Raw genomic sequence first — 22,498 nt, forward strand, 5'->3', positions numbered from 1 at the left:
ATAATTACTTGGACAACTTGGTGATTTATAGTTGTTAGTTTCATGAGCATCTGGAAAATATCCAGCAAGTTTTTGCTATGAAATAAATCTCGGGTGAACAGCCTGATATGAGTGTGCATAGGACACAATATTTTGGAAATCGACCACGTTGCCATCATCAGGTGCACTGATGTGGTCGATTGCCGAAATATTGTGTCCTATGCACACTCATACCAGGCTGTTCACCTGAGATTTATTTTGTCATAAAATACGCCTAGAAAAATTGAAGAATCACAAGTTTTTTCTAGGCTGCAGGGGGCCAGTTTAACCGTTAAACCCAGTAAGGTGACATTAGCCAGGCAGCAGGTATCCTCCTTAGGTCACTTAGTATTAGGTGAGGGCATTCGCATTGACCAGGAGTGGACTAAGGCATTGAGAGCTCTCCCACATCCTTCCGATAAATGCAGGATTGCCAGGTTTATTGGCATGGTGAATTATTTTAGGCATTTTGTCCCTAATTTTGATCAGTTGGCGTCTCCTTTAAATGAATTGCGTCAAAAAGGGGTGCATTTTGAATGGGGACCTGCCCAAGAGGCCGCATTTGAGCACATTAAGGCAGCTATAGCCAACCCTCTGGTTCTCGGAGTGCTTGATTTTAATAAAAAATTTATTGTACAAACCAACGCATCTAATGCAGGAATTTTGGCCATCCTCCAACAGGAGTATGAGGGTCAAAGGCAGCCATCAGAGTTCATGTCTCGTTGGTTAAACAGTGCCAAACTTAAATATTTCGTTTACGAATGTAAAGCACTGGCTGTCTTGTTCGCACTTGAGTAGTACCACTTTTATCTCAAGCATGGAGTATTTCAGCTAGAAACCGACAATCAAGCATTAAGCTGGGTGCTAGCTGGGCCGCATAAAACTGGGCATATCACCAGGTGGGCAGTACGCATTTCAGCATTTCAATTCAAGGTTAAACACATTGAGGGGACTGAGAATGTGCTCGCAGATGTCCTCAGCCATATATGTTCACTGAACATCCATCTAGTGGGCGTGCACAAGAAATGGAGGAAGGCAATCTTAGTTGTGTCGTGTTAGGTGGTATTCCTCATTTGTTTAGTGATGTTGCCGACCATCAGGATCAGGACCCCACTTGGCGACTGGTTAAGGAACGGCTGTCGGCAGGGGATGGATATGTCAATTTCCTGATGACAACAAATAATTTGAGTTTCTTGTAAATTAGGCCTTCAGCCATGAATGCAGTTGGTCTTAAGAATTTTTAGTTAGATATTGTCTCGTAACAGTGAAATTTTGATGATTGTCTTGTCTAAATATTCTAGTATCTCTTGGAGAACTTTAATTGGTTCTTAAGAATTTGCTTTTCAGGTCTTCAGCCATAAAATTGTTTTTTTAGTTATTACTACTGGGGCCTTCAGCCGACAAATAATTTGAATTTCTGATCAATAAGGCCTTCAGCCATGAGTGCAACTTGCTTAATTTTTTTAATTACACATTGTGTCTTAACAGTCAAATTTGATAATTGTTCCTTATTGTCAACCTTATTTGCAATTGCTTGCAAATAAAGTGTACGTGATTTAAAAAGAAACTGAGCAACCAATGGTAACTGATTTCAGCCCCGTCCACACCGAATCCTGCCTTTCCCTAAGTACCAGCTATGGTATTCTGAGCACACTATACCCTCTTGCACCATATGACAAAGACTGCCATCCCCGACCAGCAAGTTGAAAAAGTGGCAAAAGTCATGGTTAACAATTCGATGTTGAAATTCTAAACACCTAAGGCTCTTATAACAGATCAAAACACTAATATTATGACAGAAATATTGAAACAGTTGTACTGGTTCCAGAAAATCCAGAAGTTAAGAACAAATGCATTATATTCGTTGATGGAAGAATATAGTGTACTGAACCGAAAGCAAAATACTAAATCACTATGAGAAAAGCCATCATTCTAATTGGGACTTCTTGCCATCACAAGTTATAGCAGTCTACAACTTCAGGGTACACCAGAGAATGGGGCTTTCACGCTACAAGCCAGTCTACATGAAAAAATGCCCTCCCCTTCTGAATTAATGAAATGATTGGTTTGTGAAAAGGTTAAATTCCATGTGGTGCATGTTCTAGAATGTCATGAAGGAGCACTACAAGGGAAAGCCACACTACCAAAATTCCACATTGGTATGTGAGTGATACTAACTAGTGCATACTCTCCTACCTCGAAAGCAAATAAGTTTAACAAGTGATATCAGTAAACCTCCTATGAAATGGAAGTGACATCTCTGATTAATGTTAAATTACTGCTTCTGATTCAAACCCCTATTGTACATGTGGAGCAGATATGACCTCTCAGAGGTGCTCCAGAAGTTCTGCTGCCACTACTAGCAGCTACATCAAATGGGAGGAGGGAAGTGGTACAGAGGAGACGAATGGCACAGTGAAGCAATCAAGTTGCTCCTGCAACTACACATGCCCCTCTGTGTTCATTAAGGTCATGGGGTATGTTATTGCAAATATGGGAAGACACTGAATGGTAACCAAAATGCAAAAGAACCACACGCTCCCTGCTCTATGCCCCTGAACTTCTCCCAACTGAAATCTTGCTCATCAAAAATTTCACATAACTGCCATGCCATATCCAACTTTCCCCTTTCCCTGTACCAATTAAGCACTACTCAAAATAAATGTATCAGCATGTGACAACTACTGCAGAGACTGCCAGTACCTACTTATTGTGCTGGGAATCTCCTCATCAGTCACCTGCTCACTTGTGGGTCCTTATCACAGTTGGTGGAGCTCACATCTGCTACTGATGGAAAATTTTTTCAAATCTCACCCTCACCATACTTTTGCATACAGGTCTATAACAACAATGTAGCTTATGCAAAAAATTGCCGTGAAGGAACTAAGCATTACTGGGCTAAGATTAATTTAAATATGTCACATATATGATTGAAATAAAGTGAAAAATTTGGATTATGGTAACTATTGGAGTCCAAATGTATGACTGTAGAGACATATTCTCAGTTCCTTCCACAAGTCTTCAGAACCAGCTGTGGTGCAGAGTTTGTAGACCTAACTTTCTAAATGGAAGAGGAGTGTATCACATTTCATGCATATTGCTGGAGTTTCCTCACATGTGACATCACCAGAAAATTGACCATTGGCCTTATGAGTATTGCAACAACCTTGCTACATGGCACCATCAACAGCAGCAGCAAAGTAAATAGTCACTAAGGCACAATTTATACACCCCATCCAGCCGTCAAGGCATACGTCATTCAGTCAAGCCTTTTGACCACTGTGCAGCCAGATGATCCATCAATTAACTATCCACTGAGGAGCCATCATTCGTTTGTTAGTTGCTAATCGTATATTGACTTCTTGAGCAGACTGCAATGTTAAGTTGCCGCTTGCAGTTTTAGCCACCATTGTTGAGTCAGCAGCAGCTGAAGTTTCTCATAGCACTTGTGTGAGACACCACCACCCTAGTGATACTGCTCATGTCAGAGCTTTGGACTTCTTTCTGTGAGCAGTGGGCTACCACCACTTCACTTTGCATAATTCAGAGGTGGATTCAAGACCGCGCTTGCACGATGTGAGCACATTCTTTGCTATGTACTGAATGTCCTATTGTTAATAAAAGAGTTCAACTCAGCTTCTGTCATCTTGCTAACTAGAACCTGAACCTAACAGCCATTGTTCAAAGCCAACACTCCACGTTGGGAACAGCCACGCCATCATACAAACAGAAGAATGTCATCCCACCCTTCCTTCCCACCCCTCCACCAGTGGTCATATGCACTCAGTGTGTTACAGTTCTAACTACCGCTTACTTTCAATCAGAAAGTTATATGTTAACTCTATAGTTGATCTCAGTACTTCACCCACTGACTGAGGTTAACGTACTGCATTCACATTTACAATGCATCTCCATCAAAACACCAGGATTTAAGTTTTAGATGGTTTTCTTGAATCACATAAGGCAGATGCTGGGTTTGTTTCTTTGAAAAGGAAATCACTTTTATTGCCCACAATTTTTATGACCTTGTCAACATGACAATTAATCTGGACTTCCAGTCTTTCCAAATCACTGACTGATTTTTCATTTCACTTAATTAATTCTTTTTAATTATTCAACTCAATTGTATCAATGGGAAATGTCAATAAAGAATGGAGACAGAATGGCTGGCTATTTCTTATCTGCATGTGATGAAATTTTTAGTACTTTTGACAAAAAAGGTAATGTTGAAAGGAGTATCTGAGCAACCTACTCCTTTTTTCCAAGCTATCCAACAAATCTCTTTGCCTTCCAGAAGATGAAATATATAAAATCTGAAAGCTAGATTTAGTATTTTCCACTTTAAGTGTTTCTGTCAGCAGTACTCCAAATTTCACCATCTTTAGGTAATTTCTGTCCAACCATTCTGTCTCCATGTAATTATCTAACCTCTATTCAGTTTTTTGTGTTCACCACATAATCCAAACTTCTGGCATCCTACGTTCCAATTAATAGGACATTATCACTGTATTGTTTTTTCTCCTGTTGGTAACCCACTGCTGATCATAAATCAAACTGTAATATAGCTAATGTTCACAGTATTTTTCACAGGAATTGGCCACCATGAGATAATTTTTGAAGATTGTATCTGCCTGGATACGATTCCAATGCTTTTAGTGCAGAGGTTTCTATTGTGGTGTAGATGACCACTTCAAAGGCTTAGAAGGAAACAACCCCAAAAATAAACAAACCATATGATTCAACCCAATCATATGATTTATTCAGCTACAGAATGGTTTCCTATCATGAGAACATATTAATAACTGAACATCTTCAAAAGGAATACTCAGACAGGCTTCAAAGACAACAAGCAAAGTGTGATAAAAAAAGAAACTTTTATAAAGTGATAATTTATTTTTGTGACATGAAATGTAAGGGACCTAGGCACAAAAGATAATAAAACATTTTAACTGTTGTTGTTGTGGTCTTCAGTCCAGAGACTGGTTTGATGCAGCTCTCCATGCTACTTTATCCTGTGCAAGCTTTTTCATCTCCCAGTACCTACTGCAACTTACATCCTTCTGAATCTGTTTAGTGTATTCATCTCTTGGTCTCCCTCTATGATTTTTACCCTCCACGCAGCCCTCCAATACTAAATTGGTGATCCCTTGATGCCTCAGAATATGCCCTACCAACCAATCCCTTCTTCTAGTCAAGTTGCACCATAAAATTCTCTTCTCACCAATTCTATTCAATACCTCCTCATTTGTTATGTGATCTATCCATCTAATCTTCAGCATTCGTCCGTATCACCACATTTCAAAAGCTTCGATTCTCTTATTGTCTAAACTATTTATCATCCACGTTTCACTTCCATAAATGGCTACATTCCATACAAATACTTTCAGAAATGACTTCCTGACACTTAAATCTATATTCAATGTTAACAAATTTCTCTTCTTCAGAAACGCTTTCCTTGCCATTGCCAGTCTACGTTTTATATCCTCTCTACTTCAATCATCATCAGTTATTTGGCTCCCCAAATAGCAAAACTCATTTACTACTTTAATCATCTCATTTCCTAATCTAATTCCCGCAGCATCACCCAATTTAATTCGACTACATTCCATTATCCTTGTTTTGCTTTTGAAGACGTTCGTCTTATATACTCCTTTCAAGACACTGTCCATTCCGTTCAGCTGCTCTTCCAGGTCCCTTGCTGTCTCTGGCAGAATTACAATGTCATTGGCGAACCTTATAGTTTTTATTTCTTCACCATGGATTGTAATACCTACTCCGAATTTGTCTTTTGTTTCCTTTACTGCTTGCTCAATATACAGATTGAACAACGTCGGGGAGAGGCTGCAACCCTGTCTCACTCCCTTCCCAACCACTGCTTCCCTTTCATGTCCCTCGACTCTTATAACTGCAATCTGGTTTCAGTACAAATTGTAAATAGCCTTTCGCTCCCTGTATTTTACCCCTCTCCACCTTCAGAATTTGAAAGAGAGTATTCCAGTTAACATTGTCAAAAGCTTTCTCTAAATCTACATATGCTACAAACGTAGGATTGCCTTTTCTTAATCTAGCTTCTAAAATAAGTCATAGGGTCAGTATTGCCTCATGTGTTCCCATATTTCTTCGGAATCCAAACTGATCTTCCCCGAGGTCAGCTGCTACCAGTTTTTCCATTCGTCTGTAAAGAATTCACATTAGTATTTTGCAGCCATGACTTATTAAACTGACAGTTCGGTAATTTTCACATCTGTCAATGGCTGCTTTCTTTGGGATTGGACTTATTATAATCTTCTTGAAGTATGAGGGCATTTTGCCTGTCTCATACATTTTGCTCACCAGATGGTAGAGTTTTGTCAGGACTGGCTCTCCAGAGGCTGTCAGTAGTTCAAATGGAATGTTGTCTACTCCCGGGGCCTCGTTTCGACTTAGGTCTTTCAGTGCTCTATCAAACTCTTCATGCAGTATCATATCTCCCATTTCATCTTCATCTACATCCTCTTCCATTTCTATAACATTGCACTCAAGTACATCGCTCTTGTATAGACCCTCTATATACTCCTTCCACCTTTCTGCTTTCCCTTCTTTGCTTAGAACTGGGTTTCCATCTGAGCTCTTGATATTCATACAAGTGGTTCTCTTTTCTCCAAAGGTCTGTTTAATTTTCCTGTAGGCAGTATCTATCTTACCCCTAGTGAGATAAGCCTCTACATCCTTACATTTGTCCTCTAGCTATCCGTGCTTAGCCATTTTGCACTTCCTGCCGATCTCATTTTTGAGATGTTTGTATTCCTTTTTGCCTGCTTCATTTACGGAATTTTTATACTTTCTCCTTTCATCAATTAAATTCAATATTTCTTCTGTCACCCAAGGATTTCTACTAGCCCTCATCTTTTTACCTACTTGATCCTCTGCTGCCTTCACTACTTCATCCCTCAAAGCTACCCATTCTTTTTCTACTGTATTTCTTTCCCCCATTCTTTTCAATTGTTCCCTTATGCTCTCCCTGAAACTCTGTACAACCTCAGGTTCTTTCAGTTTATCCAGGTCCCATCTCCTTAAATTCCCACCTTTTTGCAGTTTCTTCAGTCTTAATCTACAGTTCATAACCAATGGATTGTGGTCAGAGTCCACATCTGCCCCTGGAAATGTCTTACAATTTAAAACCTGGTTCCTGAATCTCTGTCTTACCATTATACGAGGGCCGTTCAGAAAGTAACCTCCGGTTGATTTAAAAAAATAAACCAAGTTAAATAAAAATATTTTAATATATACATCTTACAACTACATCTTTGCACTATTTTTCTACATAGTCTCCATAGCGATTGAGGCACTTATCATATCTCTTCACAAGCTTTGAAATTCCTTCTGCATAAAAATCACCCGCTTGTGCCTGGAGCCAGCCTGTGACCACATCTTTGAGCTCTTCGTCGTCATCAAACCGCTGTGACCCGAGCCATTTCTTCAAATGCATGAAGAGGTGATAATCACTTGGCGCCAGGTCTGGGCTGTAAGGTGGATGGTTGATAACGTCCCACTTGAAGGACTCAAGAAGGGCCGTTGTTCTGGGAGCAGAGTGAGGATGGGCGTTACCGTGCAAAAAAACGATACCGGAAGTCAGCATACCACGGCGTTTGTTCTGTATAGCCCGTCGTAACTTTTTTATTGTTTCACAGTACACGTCTTGATTAATGGTTGTACCACGTTCCATGAATTCAACCATCCCAAAACACCGTTGCCATCAGTTTTCTGGCAGAAAAATCTTGCGAGGCTTTTCTTGGTTTGGTAGGCGAATTTGAATGTTCCCACATCTTTGATTGTTCTTTTGTCTCAGGGTTCACGTACTTAATCCAGGTTTCGTCACCGGTCACGATTCTGTTTAACAATGGTTCTCCTTCGTCCTCATAACGTGACAGAAAGTCTAATGCAGAGGTCATTCTTTGAGTTTTGTGGTGGTCGGTAAGAATTTTGGGCACCCATCGTGCACAGAACTTACGGTAACCCAATCTTGCTGTCACTATCTCGTACAAGAGAGTCTTAGAAATCTGTGGAAAACCAGTAGACAACTCCGACATTGAGAAACGTCGATTTTCACGAACTTTTGCATCAACTGTCTGAATGAGTTCGTCAGTCACCAATGATGGTCTACCACTCCTCTCTTCATCATGAACGTTTTCTCGTCCACTTTTAAATAAACGTACCCATTCACGGACAACTCCTTCACTCATAACTCTTGGTCCGTACACGGCACAAAGCTCACGATGAATAGCTGCTGCAGAATATCCTTTGGCTGTAAAAAACCTTATGACAGCACGCACTTCACATTTGGCGGGGTTTTCTATTGCAGCACACATTTCAAACTGCCACAAAAACTAAACTAGCGCAGGTACGACGTTCACTCGACCACGGCTTGATGCAGACTGACCTGTTGAGTGCGTGAACGCACAGATGGCGTCGCTACTCCCCCCACAACCCACACTGTGACCAATCGGAGGTTACTTTCTGAACCGCCCTCGTATAATCTATCTGAGATCATCCAGTATCTCCAGGCTTCTTCCATGTCAACAATCTTCTTTTATGAGTCTTGAACCAAGTGTTAGTTATGATTAAGTTACGCTCTGTGCAAAATTCTACCAGGGGGCGCCCCCTTTCATTCCTTACTCCCATTCCATATACACCTACTATGTTTCCTTCTCTTCCTTTTCCTACTATCGAGTTCCAGTCACCCATGACTGACACTATATAAATAATTTCTTTTATCTCATCATACATTTCATCAATGTCTTCATCATCTGTGGAGCTAGTTGGCATATAAGCTTGTACCACTGCGGTAGTTGTGGACTTCATTTCTATCTTGGCCACAATAATGCACTCACTATGCTATTTGTAGTAGCTTACCCGCATTCCTATTTTCATCTTCATTATTAAACCTACGCCTGCATTACCACTATTTGATTTTGTATTTATAACCCTGTATCCATCTGACCAAAAGTCTTGTTCCTCCTGCCACCAAACTTCACTAATTGCGACTATATCTAATTTCAATCTCTCCATTTCCCTTTTTAAATTTTCTAGCCTACCTGCCTGATTAAGGGATCTGACATACCACGCTCTGATCTGTACAACATCAGTTTTCTTTCTCTTGATAACAACATCCTCCTGAGTAGTCTCCGCCTGGAGATTCGAATGGGGGACTATTTTACCTCCAGAATATTTTACCCAAGAGGACACCATCATCATTTAACCATACAGTAAAGCTGCATGCCCTTAGGAAAAATTACGGCTGTAGTTTCCCCTTGCTTTCAGCTGTTCGTGGTACCAACACAGCAAGGCCGTTTTGGTTAGTGTTTCAAGACCAGATCAGTCAATCATCCAGACTGTTGCCCCTACAACTACTGGAAAGGCTGCTGCCTGTCTTCAGGACCCACACATTTGTCTGGCCTCTCAACAGATACCCCTCCATTGTGGTTGCACCTACGGTACAGCTATCTGTATCGCTGAGGCACACAAGGCCTCTCCACCAACGGCAAGGTCCATGGTTCATTGGAGGAGGGGGGGGGGGACATTTTAACTATCTTAAAAATTAATCTATTGTTTATACGATTAATATGTAGATTAAAACAAATCCAAAATACATGTGACACAGACGTTTAAGAATTAGGGTGAGGAAAGAAAGTAAAATGAAGTTTATAAAAGTATGGCCATTCCTATATTACTCTGAAGCAATGAGATTTAGACTCTTAAAAAAAGACAGAAAAATAGGAACCCACTGCCTGAAACAAGATTCATATGAAGTAGTATAAAATTAAACAATACAAAATCCAGAATGAAATAATAACAATATTATGAAAAGGATACATTGCTACTAACCATATAGCAGAGTTGTTGAGTCACAGAGAGACACAACAAAAAGACTTCTAGACATGTAAGCTTTCAGCCAGAAAGCCTTTTTGTGAAATAGACAACATAAACACACAAATTCTTGCAAATGCAGCTCATACACACATAACCACTGTCTCTGGCTGCCTGACACAGGCTGTCTATTTTAGAAAAAGACCTTCTGGCTGAAAACTTACATAATTAATAGCCTTTTATTGTGCCTGTCTGCAATTGAACATCATCACTATATAGTGAGTAACAATATACCCTTTCCATAATACCGCTGAAGTACAAAATCAGGTACAACAAAAAGAATCAACAAATTAAGAAAAAGTTTAAAGCTGGATGATTAAAGAATATATTAGATAAAAATAGATATAAATGGAATGACCATAAAGGAAGAATGTAATAGTAGCAATTTGCACTAAAAATAATTAAATACATAAAAAATCGAAAAGGATGTCTTGGAACACTCATGAAGAGATGTCATGAATAAAGCTCACCCACCAACTCAAAACAGACATCAGGCGTAGTTCAAATTTGAATTCTTTATTCATCCAGTAAGTCTCTACAGATTGTAGGATGTCTCCTTTGCATGAGCAGGCTCAATGGTATATGCAGCATGTGTAAAACATGCCCGTGCGCCCGCACACACATACACACACACACACACACACACACACACACACACACACACACACACACACCTTTTCAACCTACTATTATGGACTTGAGCACTAGTTCTCATATCATAAATCTGCAGCTGCCATAGAATATAACATTGATTCAAATACTTTGGCCAAGTGAGAGAGACAGTGACATACATTCTCCAATCTTCAGCTTGCATGGAAACAACTCACATGTACTTCGCTATCACTTTACTCAGAGTAACCAAATAAGATTGTGAGAGATTGCCAACAGAAGTAATTGACAGCTTCAAATATTAAACTTGTGGATCATCTTGCTGCTATCAGAAAGTACCAGCTGCCAGTATCAACTCTGAAATTCACTCCCTCCTTTCATTTTCAAGATTACTCTGAACAAGATACTTGTTAAACTGATAGTATGTGTTTTCTCCAGTTATCTGCAATATACAGTTACTGAATACATTCAGAATACTATGAGGTTGGCAACACAAAGTCAACTCTCATATGACTTTTCTTATGATGAGACAATTATTTCAACCCTGCATTTTTGTTCAATTTCTCCATTATGTTCTCCATCTTTTTTATTAATACAACAAGTATACGAGTATTTACCAAATTATGTATAGTTATGGTGAGTTTCTGTTTTTATTTTGTTTTTTACCCTCCATCTCCATTTTATCCCAGTTTCCTTATTATTTATCTTTCTGTTTCTTTCCATATTATCTTGCCTTCTATCAAGTTCACTCACCAGTTTACAGTTTATCCGTAAATGCCCTACTGATCTCTATAGAATTTGCTCTTATTTCAACTTCCTTTGAACCTGTCTGAATGCTCATAAGATATTTGTGACTTTTTGTTGCCTAGTCACTCTCACTTTCCAACCGATCATCAACTTAAAAATTATGAATGTGTAAAATCTCAAAGTTTCTGTCATGTTGCTAATAAGTAACAACTCTTGTGATGTAAATTTTAAAAAAGACAAATATTTTCTGCTGCCTTGAGAGTAAATTGTATTTACTATGGCTTAGTTTTTAAAAAAATGCTGAAAAATACTGCACAAGTACTCACATCCTTCAGGAAAGCTTGATTCTCAGAATTTGTGGTGGAACGTTCAGCACTCTGTATTCTTTGCAATTCCTCTTGCCTGCTTTTCGTAGTTGTATGTCGTATCAGAGATGATTTTTCTACCAATCCCTTACGGCCTAATAAAGAAAAGGAAATGCACATTTTAAAAATTATGAAAGAAAGAAAATCTATGTTGTTAATACCTGAAATTAAATAGAAATGTTTACTTAACAACCACCCAACAAGAATAACTGATTATTTGTAGACCAGAGACAAGAAAGACAACTGACTCTCTAGCTTTCTAGACTTCAAAACTTTGAGAAGTAACATATTGATACAAATTCCCTAATTTTTGTATTTGTCAGACTTGTTCAAGCTGTTTGTGTTTCAGCAACTTGTGGGCAGAAGCACTTTTATCCATCTACACTCCTGGAAATGGAAAAAAGAACACATTGACACCGGTGTGTCAGACCCACCATACTTGCTCCGGACACTGCGAGAGGGCTGTACAAGCAATGATCACACGCACGGCACAGCGGACACACCAGGAACCGCGGTGTTGGCCGTCGAATGGCGCTAGCTGCGCAGCATTTGTGCACCGCCGCCGTCAGTGTCAGCCAGTTTGCCATGGCATACGGAGCTCCATCGCAGTCTTGAACACTGGTAGCATGCCGCGACAGCGTGGACGTGAACCGTATGTGCAGTTGACGGACTTTGAGCGAGGGCGTATAGTGGGGATGCGGGAGGCCGGGTGGACGTACCGCCGAATTGCTCAACACGTGGGGCGTGAGGTCTCCACAGTACATCGATGTTGTCGCCAGTGGTTGGCGGAAGGTGCACGTGCCCGTCAACCTGGGACCGGACCGCAGCGACGCACGGATGCATTCCAAGACCGTAGGATCCTACGCAGTGCCGTAGGGGACTGCACCGCCACTTCCCAGCAAATTAGGGACACTGTTGCTCCTGGGGTATCGGCGAGGACCATTCGCAACCATCTCCATGAAGCTGGGCTACGGTCCCGCACACCGTTAGGCCGTCTTCCGCTCACGCCCCAACATCGTGCAGCCCGCCTCCAGTGGTGTCGCGACAGGCGTGAATGGAGGGGCAAATGGAGACGTGTCGTCTTCAGCGATGAGAGTCGCTTCTGCCTTGGCGCCGATGATGGTCGTATGCGTGTTTGGTGCCGTGCAGGTGAGCGCCACAATCAGGACTGCATACGACCGAGGCACACAGGGCCAACACCCGGCATCATGGTGTGGGGAGCGATCTCCTACACTGGCCGTACACCACTGGTGATCGTCGAGGGGACACTGAATAGTGCACGGTACATCCAAACCGTCATCGAACCCATCGTTCTACCATTCCTAGACCGGCAAGGGAACTTGCTGTTCCAAAAGGACAATGCACGTCCGCATGTATCCCGTGCCACCCAACGTGCTCTAGAAGGTGTAAGTCAACTACCCTGGCCAGCAAGATCTCCGGATCTGTCCCCCATTGAGCATGTTTGGGACTGGATGAAGCGTCGTCTCACGCGGTCTGCACGTCCAGCACGAACGCTGGTCCAACTGAGGCGCCAGGTGGAAATGGCATGGCAAGCCGTTCCACAGGACTACATCCAGCATCTCTACGATCGTCTCCATGGGAGAATAGCAGCCTGCATTGCTGCGAAAGGTGGATATACACTGTACTAGTGCCGACATTGTGCATGCTCTGTTGCCTGTGTCTATGTGCCTGTGGTTCTGTCAGTGTGATCATGTGATGTATCTGACCCCAGGAATGTGTCAATAAAGTTTCCCCTTCCTGGGACAATGAATTCACGGTGTTCTTATTTCAATTTCCAGGAGTGTATATTTCTATGTGGCTACAAATAGTTAGTGTCAGTTGCAGGTTGCTTATGTAATGGCTTCTGGAAGGAACAAATATTTGGTTTTCAGTATTTCATATATTTATTGATGGAATTTAAAATGCTGTCACACACTATTTATTAAGAGATATAATCTTTTACACTAAATGTTTAACACAATAAGTGACATATTAAAGTTACAAACTTTGTATATGCCATCAGACAGTGTAACTCGCAGTGCGCAAATTACTCAGACTGTATTCACCCATTATTTGAGAATGAGAGCACTTAGTAACTTCATACAAACCTTACATCTAATTTCAAACCTTTTGGGAACTTGTTTCTCACTGACACCTATTACAAAATGATGAAAGGAAAAAAGGTTGTTGTTTACTGCATTTCTACTGTTCATGCACCATCAGGCAAGACATTTTAATTTATTACTTCTTTCCTACTAACTCTAATCGCTGCCTACTTTGCAGATGGTATCTATGTATACTGCTGAACTACCTGCAAAATTATGTCATTGTATGATAGAAGTCTGCCAATTGGGGGTTTCGCTTGGTCATAGTCACTCAAGTGTAGCGCACCCTGTCATGGCTTCCCTGAGTATGAGCAGTCGACAAGATGCCATGGGGAGGGCAGGGCAGAGGCCAGCCAGTCCAGCACACTCACTGCACTGCTGTTGCCACCATTTTATTAGCAGGCTGGTATCGCTCCTGGGATACTCCCACCAACTGATGGAACTACACTATGATTGGTTTGTTTACACTGTAGATGTATACTCCTAGGTGGCAGTTTCTAATCGTGACATCATTGTGATCCATAAGAGGAAACAGCTTGCTTTAAGCAATAATGAAATTTTAAGAACAATCTGTAATTCCACAGGAAAACTATGAATCTACCAACTTTTGTCGGTGTTATAATGAAAAATCACATTGCTGCTTTTTATAATACCATCAGGTTTATTGTTTCAAATGTACTTATGTGAACTTCACCACCTAAGAAAGTAGAAATCTAACAAGAACAAAACTGTCTCTGAATTATTTCCTGTTGACATAATTACAATGAACTGACTCATTTCAGAGCAATTTTGCTTTGTCATTCAGAGATAATGTTCCAAACTGCAGAACCTGATACTTCATCACACATCTGGCACACAGAATTTAACATCTCATCTCTGTCACAAACAAATAATCAGATGGATGACCACAGAATTGTTACCATTCCATGCAATGCTGGAATTTCAACAATCTCATCTGTGAGACAGCAGTGATTCAGTACTTACAGTACTTTAGTACTTACAGTTAATAGATGATAATATGACCATTGTAGTGTACTGCCGAAATACCAGTGACACTGAAAGTGGTATTTTGCAATTAAGCACAATTTTCATTTGCTGGACACACAGCATGTCTACAATAATTTAAACGTATGCCAGTTCTCTTCATGAAATGGTCATTATCTTCAGCAGCATAAGTTGTGGAATAACCTGCTCCAAGTCCATTTATTAAATAATTGTCATCTAACTCATTTCAGGACAGTGTAAAAACGTGTTATGCATGCATAATGCTGAAAGGATTGCACTGCCTTCTATACATTAGTGCCTTCATCATTGGCAAGCGAAATCTTATTAAAAATGCTGAGGATTTACTCCTAACAATTTGAATAATGTTTCCTTGATATAGTTCTTAATCAATTCCTTATTTTTTTTTTTTTTCTTCACAGAACAGTTATTTGTCACCAACATGTATTTCACAGTGCCTAATCTCAATAACCAAAGTCCACAGTACTAGATATATCTGCCAGTCCATATATCTGCTGTACATTCACATACATTCACGACTATATCCTGAGTAATGCTCGTTAACACACTCACTCGTATTTCATCAGCTTGCTCTTCAGTGTTTCATACTGTCATAGGATGAGGCAAAATGTTGGAAATGTCTACATCTCCCAATTCTGAACTGACATTGACAAGCTCCTGATATAAAATGCAAAACCTTACATCTAATATTAATGTATATGGCTGAAGGTCTTTGGCACACATTTCTATGCACATTTTTAATTATTGTAGCTTTCACTGAAACTGTCAATGCTTCAGAAATTACACTTTTTCATAATCTGCAGACATGTGCCTTCAGATGTGTGGTGGTGGGTCTGTAAGACAGGAGAGCAGAGCACTTGCAACAGTACATGTTCCAACACCCTTGTCAGTCACTGATGAAAATCTCTCCTTAACACTGTTACAACCACTGTCTTTCACACTCAGGATATATTATGTAGAATCAGTTTTCGCATTTGCACTCTCCTTCATCTCGAATTCATGCACCATGATCCTACTGTGGGTGACTGAGCGGCACTCGGGTAACTATACCAGACGGCCGAGGAATTTGAGCAAGCAATGCTCAAAGAAGTATCAAAACTTGAGTGCAGTTGGCTCCTCAGTCTGGAGTGACTATATTAACATCTGGCAGACTTACACAGAACTAAATGCTCCAAGCAATTCTAGTGAGCATAAATGTCAGATGCAGACCTCTATTCCATAACACACAGTTCAGCAGATATGACATCACAATCATTGAGATGCATGTAAAACTAGCTTTTCTTTAAACAAAGCAAAAATTACAAACACTATTCTCATTCAGTGTTTTATTCTTTAAAGAATTGGAAGGGAAGGGAGGTGAGGGGGGAGGATACTGGTACTCTATATTTCATTTACAGTAAGTAACAAAACAGAACCCCCGAGAATAAATACATGAAGAGGAATAATTAATGATGTTGCCATTCGTCCCAGAACAGAGCCGAAAGTAATGTTACGAAAACTGTAACTGTGTTCATCCATAAGATAAACATTGTTTTATATTTGGCAAAACTACCTGTATCCTTACTCATAAGAAAAGGTTTCTGGTTTAGTCTTTTCCCCCTTCTCTGTTATTTTCGTACGTAGATCTCCCACAAAATGAATATACTGAATGTGTATGTATCCACTGCAATCTCTCTTCATTTGTCCACTAAGTCTCATACCAAAGACCTTTCAGAAACACCTCTATCATTTTAGATACTGTGACAAAATTTTAACTTTTCTTGAGAGAAATTATATCCTTCTTGCACATATTCCATTTAAAATCATTAAACATGTGTGTGACATCTTCATAGTAATTAGTTATTATTATAGTAATTAGTTATTATTCTTATTGTTCAATCTTTCAGAGTGATAAATATCTTATTGCACAGTTAATTCTTCTTGGAAATCCCAAATCCTAAAGCTTCAGAGGTATATCAACACAAGAACTTCACATTTTATCACCATTGTAGATTTGCTACACTTTAACTATTTTTGTTCTTATGATCCCCAAATTGTTATTTTCTCTTTCTTCTTTGTATCACCTTTGTATGATTATTCTGAGACGCAGAAGAGGATAACATTACTATTGAATTGAATGGAACACTTATAAATGACAAGTCACAGGTAGAAAATGTATTTAATCATTTCTTAACATAGTAGAAAGCATATGAACCAGCAGTTCAAGAGAAGGAGTAACTCTCATAAAATTATGTCATACGAAGGTACCAGCAACTTCTACTCCTGAAATTAAGAGAGTCATACATTCTCTCAACAATAAAAGTTCTTCTGGTTTTGATGGTGTTTCCAATAGAATACTAAAGATTTGTTCCCATATAGTAAGTACGGTATTGTCCGAAGTATTAATGCACCACTAACTTAAGGCATTTTTCCAGAGAGACTAAAATATGCTGTTGTTAAATGCCTGTTTAAGAAAGGTGATAAGAGAGACATCAGTAAACACCAACCTATTTCACTGCTGACATCATTTTCCAAAACTTTTGAGAAGTTGATGTATTCTGGAATAGTATCTCACCTTGGCAACAATAATATTCTTAGCAAATCACAGTTTGGGTTTCAGAAGGGTTGCTCTACTGATAATGCCATTTACATGTTCACACACCAGATATTACAAGCATTAAATAACAAAATAGCACTGGTAGGTATTTTCTGTGACCTATACAAAGCATTTGATTGTGTGAATCATAGTATAATCCTAGATAAATTAAAGTTTTATGGGACTGATGGTATAGCCAACTAATAGATCATGTCATATTTAACCAAAAGAATGTAGAAAGTTGTACTTCACAGTAATTCAACCAATGGAACCCAGAGGCATAATTCTGACTGGGGAGAAAACACGTACGGGGTTCCCCAACGCTCAGTCTTAGATCCACTACTGTTTCTCATTTATGTAAGTGATCTATCATCTAATGTACAACAAGCAGAATTAGTTCTTTCTACAGAGGACACCAGTATTGTAATCACTCCCAGTATACACACAGAAACGGAATAAATGGAGAACAAAGTTCTCAGAGGTATCATTGACCGGTTTTCTGTGAATGGTCTCACCCTGAGTTTCACAAAGACACATCATATTCAGTTCTGCACCTCTAGGGGTACTGCACTAGTGATAAGTGTAACATAAGGTGATGAAATAATACATAGGGTGGAAACTTCAAAATTCTTAGGTGTCCATTTTGATGAGAATTTAAATTGGAAAAACACATTTTGGAACTCCTAAAACAACTCAGTTCAGCCACATTTGCACTTAGAATCATAGCAAATTTTGTGGAGAGAGAAATCAGTAAGCTGAGATATTTTGCTTATTTTCATTCGGTAATCTCATATGGAAAAATGTTCGGGGGTAACTCATCTTTAAGAAAGAAGGTCTTTATTGCCCAAAAATGTGCTGTAAGAATAATATGTGGTGCTCACCTGCGATCCTTTAGTAGACATCTGTTAAAGGAGATGGGTATCCTGACTACTGCTTCACAGTATATTTATTCCCTTACAAAGTTTGTTGTAAATAATCCACTGTAGTTCAAATGTAACAATGAGGAATATAATTTCAATACTGAAGAAAAAATGACATTCATTACTCAACAGTAAGGTTGCCTTTATCACAGGAAGGGGTGCACAACACTGTGAGAAAAAATTTTGACCGCTTACCCAGTGATATAAAATGTCTAACAGGCTGCAAACTAATATTTGAAAATAAATTGAAAAAGTTTCTCCTTGACAACTCCTTCTATTCTATAGAACAATTTTTCAGGGAGGGGAAAAATATATATAATGTTTAGAGTACAAATAGGTGTATAAATTTATTTGCAATAAGAATGTAAAATGACTCGTTCCACATCATGACGACCTGTTGTTCTTGTGGTCTTCAGTCCTGAGAAAGGTTTGATGCAGCTCTTCATGCTACTCTATCCTGTGCAAGCTTCTTCATCTCTCAGTATGTACTGCAGCCTACATCCTTCTGAATCTGTTTAGTGTATTCATTTATTGGTCTCCCTCTACGACTTTTACCCTCCACAGTGCCCTCCAATGCTAAATTGGTAATCCCTTGATGCCTCAGAACATGTCCTACCAACCGATCCCTTCTTCTAGTCAAGTTGTGCCACAAACTCCTCTTCTCCCCAATCCTATTCAGTGCCTCCTCATTAGTTATGTGATCTACCCATCTAATCTTCAGCATTCGTCTGTAGCACCACATTTTGAAAGCTTCTATTCTCTTCTTGTCCAAGCTATTTATCTCCCATGTTTCAGTTCCATACAAATACTTTCAGAAACGACTTCCTGACACTTAAATCTATACTTGATGTTAACAAATTTTTCTTCTTCAGAAACGCTTTCCTAGCCATTGCCAGTCTACATTTTATATCCTCTCTACTTCGACCATCATCAGTTATTTTGATCCCCAAATAGCAAAACTCATTTACTACTTAGAGTGTCTCATTTCCTAATCTAATTCCCTCAGCATCAACCGACTTAATTCGACTACATTCCATTATCCTCGTTTTGCTTTTGATGTTCATCTTATATCCTCCTTTCAAGACACTGTCCATTCCGTTCAGCTGCTCTTCCAAGTCCTTTGCTGACTCTGACAGAATTACAATGTCATCGGCGAACCTTATAGTTTTTATTTCTTCACCATGGATTGTAATACCTACTCCGAATTTGTCTTTTGTTTCCTTTACTGCTTGCTCAATATACAGATTGAACAACGTCGGGGAGTGACTACAACCCTGTCTCACTCTCTTCCCAACCACTGCTTCCCTTTCATGTCCCTCGACTCTTATAACTGCCATTTGGTTTCTGTACAAATTGTAAATAGCCTTTGGCTCCCTGTATTTTACCCCTGCCACCTTCAGAATTTGAAAGAGAGTATTCCAGTCAACATTGACAAAAGCTTTCTCTAAGTCTACAAATGCTAGAAACGTAGGTTTGCCTTTTCTTAATCTAGCTTCTAAAATAAGTCGTAGGGTCAGTATTGCCTCACATGTCCCCATATTGCTACGGAATCCAAACTGATCTTCACTGAGGTCAGCTGCTACCAGTTTTCCATTCGTCTGTAAAGAATTCGCATTAGTATTTTGCAGCCATGACTTATTAAACTGACAGTTCGGTAATTTTCACATCTGTCAACGGCTGCTTTCTTTGGGATTGGAATTATTACATTCTTCTTGAAGTATGAGGGTATTTCGCCTGTCTCATACATTTTGCTCACCAGATGGTAGAGTTTTGTCAGGACTGGCTCTCCAAAGGCTGTCAGTGGGATGTTGTCTACTCCCGGGGCCTTGTTTCGACTTAGGTCTTTCAGTGCTCTATCAAACTCTTCATGCAGTATCATATCTCCCGTTTCATCTTCATCTACATCCTCTTCCATTTCTATAACATTGCACTCAAGTACATCACCCTTGTATAGACCCTCTATATACTTCTTCCACCTTTCTGCTTTCCCTTCTTTGCTTAGAACTGGGTTTCCATCTGAGCTCTTGATATTCATACAAGTGGTTCTTTTTTCTCCAAAGGCCTGTTTAATTTTCCTGTAGGCAGTATCTATCTTACCCCTTCCGAGATAAGCCTCTACATCCTTACATTTGTCCTCTAGCTATCCGTGCTTAGCCATTTTGCACTTTCTGTCAATCTCATTTTTGAGACGTTTGTATTCCTTTTTGCCTGCTTCATTTACTGCATTTTTATACTTTCTCCTTTCATCAGTTAAATTCAATATTTCTTCTGTCACCCAAGGATTTCTACTAGCCCTCATCTTTTTACCTACTTGATCCTCTGCTGTCTTCACTACTTCATCCCTCAAAGCTACCCATTCTTTTTCTACTGTATTTCTTTCCCCCATTCTTGTCAATTGTTCCCTTATGCTCTCCCTGAAACTCTGTACAACCTCAGGTTCTTTCAGTTTATGCAGGTCCCATCTCCTTAAATTCCCACCTTTTTGCAGTTTCTTCAGTCTTAATCTACAGTTCATAACCAATAGATTGTGGTCAGAGTCCACATCTGCCCCTGGAAATGTCTTACAATTTAAAACCTGGTTCCTAAATCTCTGTCTTACCATTATATAATCTATCTGAAACCTGTCAGTATCTCCAGGCTTCTTCCATGTCAACAACCTTCTTTTATGATTCTTGAACCAAGTGTTAGCTATGATTAAGTCGTGCTCTGTGCAAAATTCCACCAGGCAGCTTCCTCTTTCATTTTTTACCCCCAATCCATATTCACCTACTATGTTTCCTTCTCTTCCTTTTGCTACTCTCAAATTCCAGTCTCCCATGACTATTAAATTTTCATCTCCCTTCACAATTTGAGTAATTTCTTTTATCTCATCATATATCTCTTCAATTTCTTCATCATCTGCAGAGCTAATTGGCATATAGACTTGTACTACTGTCGTAGTCATGGGCTTTGTGTCTATCTTGGCCACAACAATGCATTCGCCATGCTATTTGTAGTAGCTTACCCGTATTCCTTTTGTTTTATTCATTATTAAACCTACTCCTGCATTACCAATATTTGATTTCATATTTATAACCCTGTATTCACCTGACCAAAAGTCTTGTTCCTCCTGCCACCAAACTTCAGTAATTCCCACTATATCCAACTTTACCCTATCCATTTCCCTTTTTAAATTTTCTAACCTACCTGCCCGATTAAGGGATCTGACATTCCATGCTCCGATCCGTAGAACGCCAGTTTTCTTTCTCCTCATAACGATGTCCTCCTGAGTAGTCCCCGCCCGGAGATCTGAATGGGAGACTATTTTACCTCCAGAATATTTTACCCAAGAGGATGCCATCATCATTTATCCATACAGTAAAGCTGCATGCCCTCAGGAAAAATTACAGCCATAGTTTCCCCTTGCTTTCAGCCGTTCATAGTACCAGCACAGCAAGGCCGTTTTGGTTAGTGTTACAAGGCCAGATCAGTCAATCATCCAGACTGTTGCCCTGCAAATACTGAAAAGGCTGTTGCCCCTCTTCAGGAACCATACATTTGTCTGGCCTCTCAACAGATACCCCTCCGTTGTGGTTGCACCTACAGTATGGCTATCTGTATCCCTGAGGCACGCAAGCCTCCCAACCAACGGCAAGGTCTATGGTTCATGACAATCTATTGTGCAAAATTATCCATGGAAAGTGAAAGTAAATAACATTTTGCCAATGTGACTATGTTCTGAAACATATCATTCGTATGATTCATGTTTTGTTTACTGTCTTGTCTCCAGGTTATATAAGTGAAGAGCAAACTGGCGTACATAACATAAAATAGAAATAGTAACACATTGAGAGTATCCTGATCACACATATGTCAAACAATTATACTTGTGAAAACATGCAATAATACAATATTAAATGGAGATGTGCTTAACCATAATACACAAGAAAGGTAATGGCTATTTAATTTATGGCAAACAAATAAAACTAATGAATAGGACAACTTTATGTCAGTTAAATTTTGTTCAACAAACCATTTCATTGTGCATAGAACATTAAAAATTTGTATGAATTTAGGAATGAGTTTTAATGTTGGTTGATTTATACTTGTCTACATGTTATTGGTGGTAATCGTGGGGTCCTTTGTTACTTCTAGATATTATGATGAAGTAAACAAAAACACATAGAAAGAAAGATATTTTTACATGTATCACGCTTCACGAAATTCCACTGCAACCACGATGTCCTTTAT

The 22,498-nt window shown here is 39.5% G+C and overlaps 1 protein-coding gene across 1 annotated transcript in view; it reads right to left on the minus strand.

The window, feature by feature from the left end:
• Positions 1–22,498, minus strand: part of LOC126474447 (MAP kinase-activating death domain protein) — a 596,268-nt gene that overhangs the window by 316,948 nt on the left and 256,822 nt on the right. The window contains exon 23 of the mRNA XM_050101918.1: positions 11,607–11,740. Within this exon, the coding sequence (XP_049957875.1) occupies positions 11,607–11,740 (134 nt within the window). The remainder of the gene's footprint in view (positions 1–11,606; positions 11,741–22,498) is intronic.

The sequence above is a fragment of the Schistocerca serialis genome, chromosome 4, assembly GCF_023864345.2.
Source record: "Schistocerca serialis cubense isolate TAMUIC-IGC-003099 chromosome 4, iqSchSeri2.2, whole genome shotgun sequence".
Lineage (NCBI taxonomy): Eukaryota > Metazoa > Arthropoda > Insecta > Orthoptera > Acrididae > Schistocerca > Schistocerca serialis.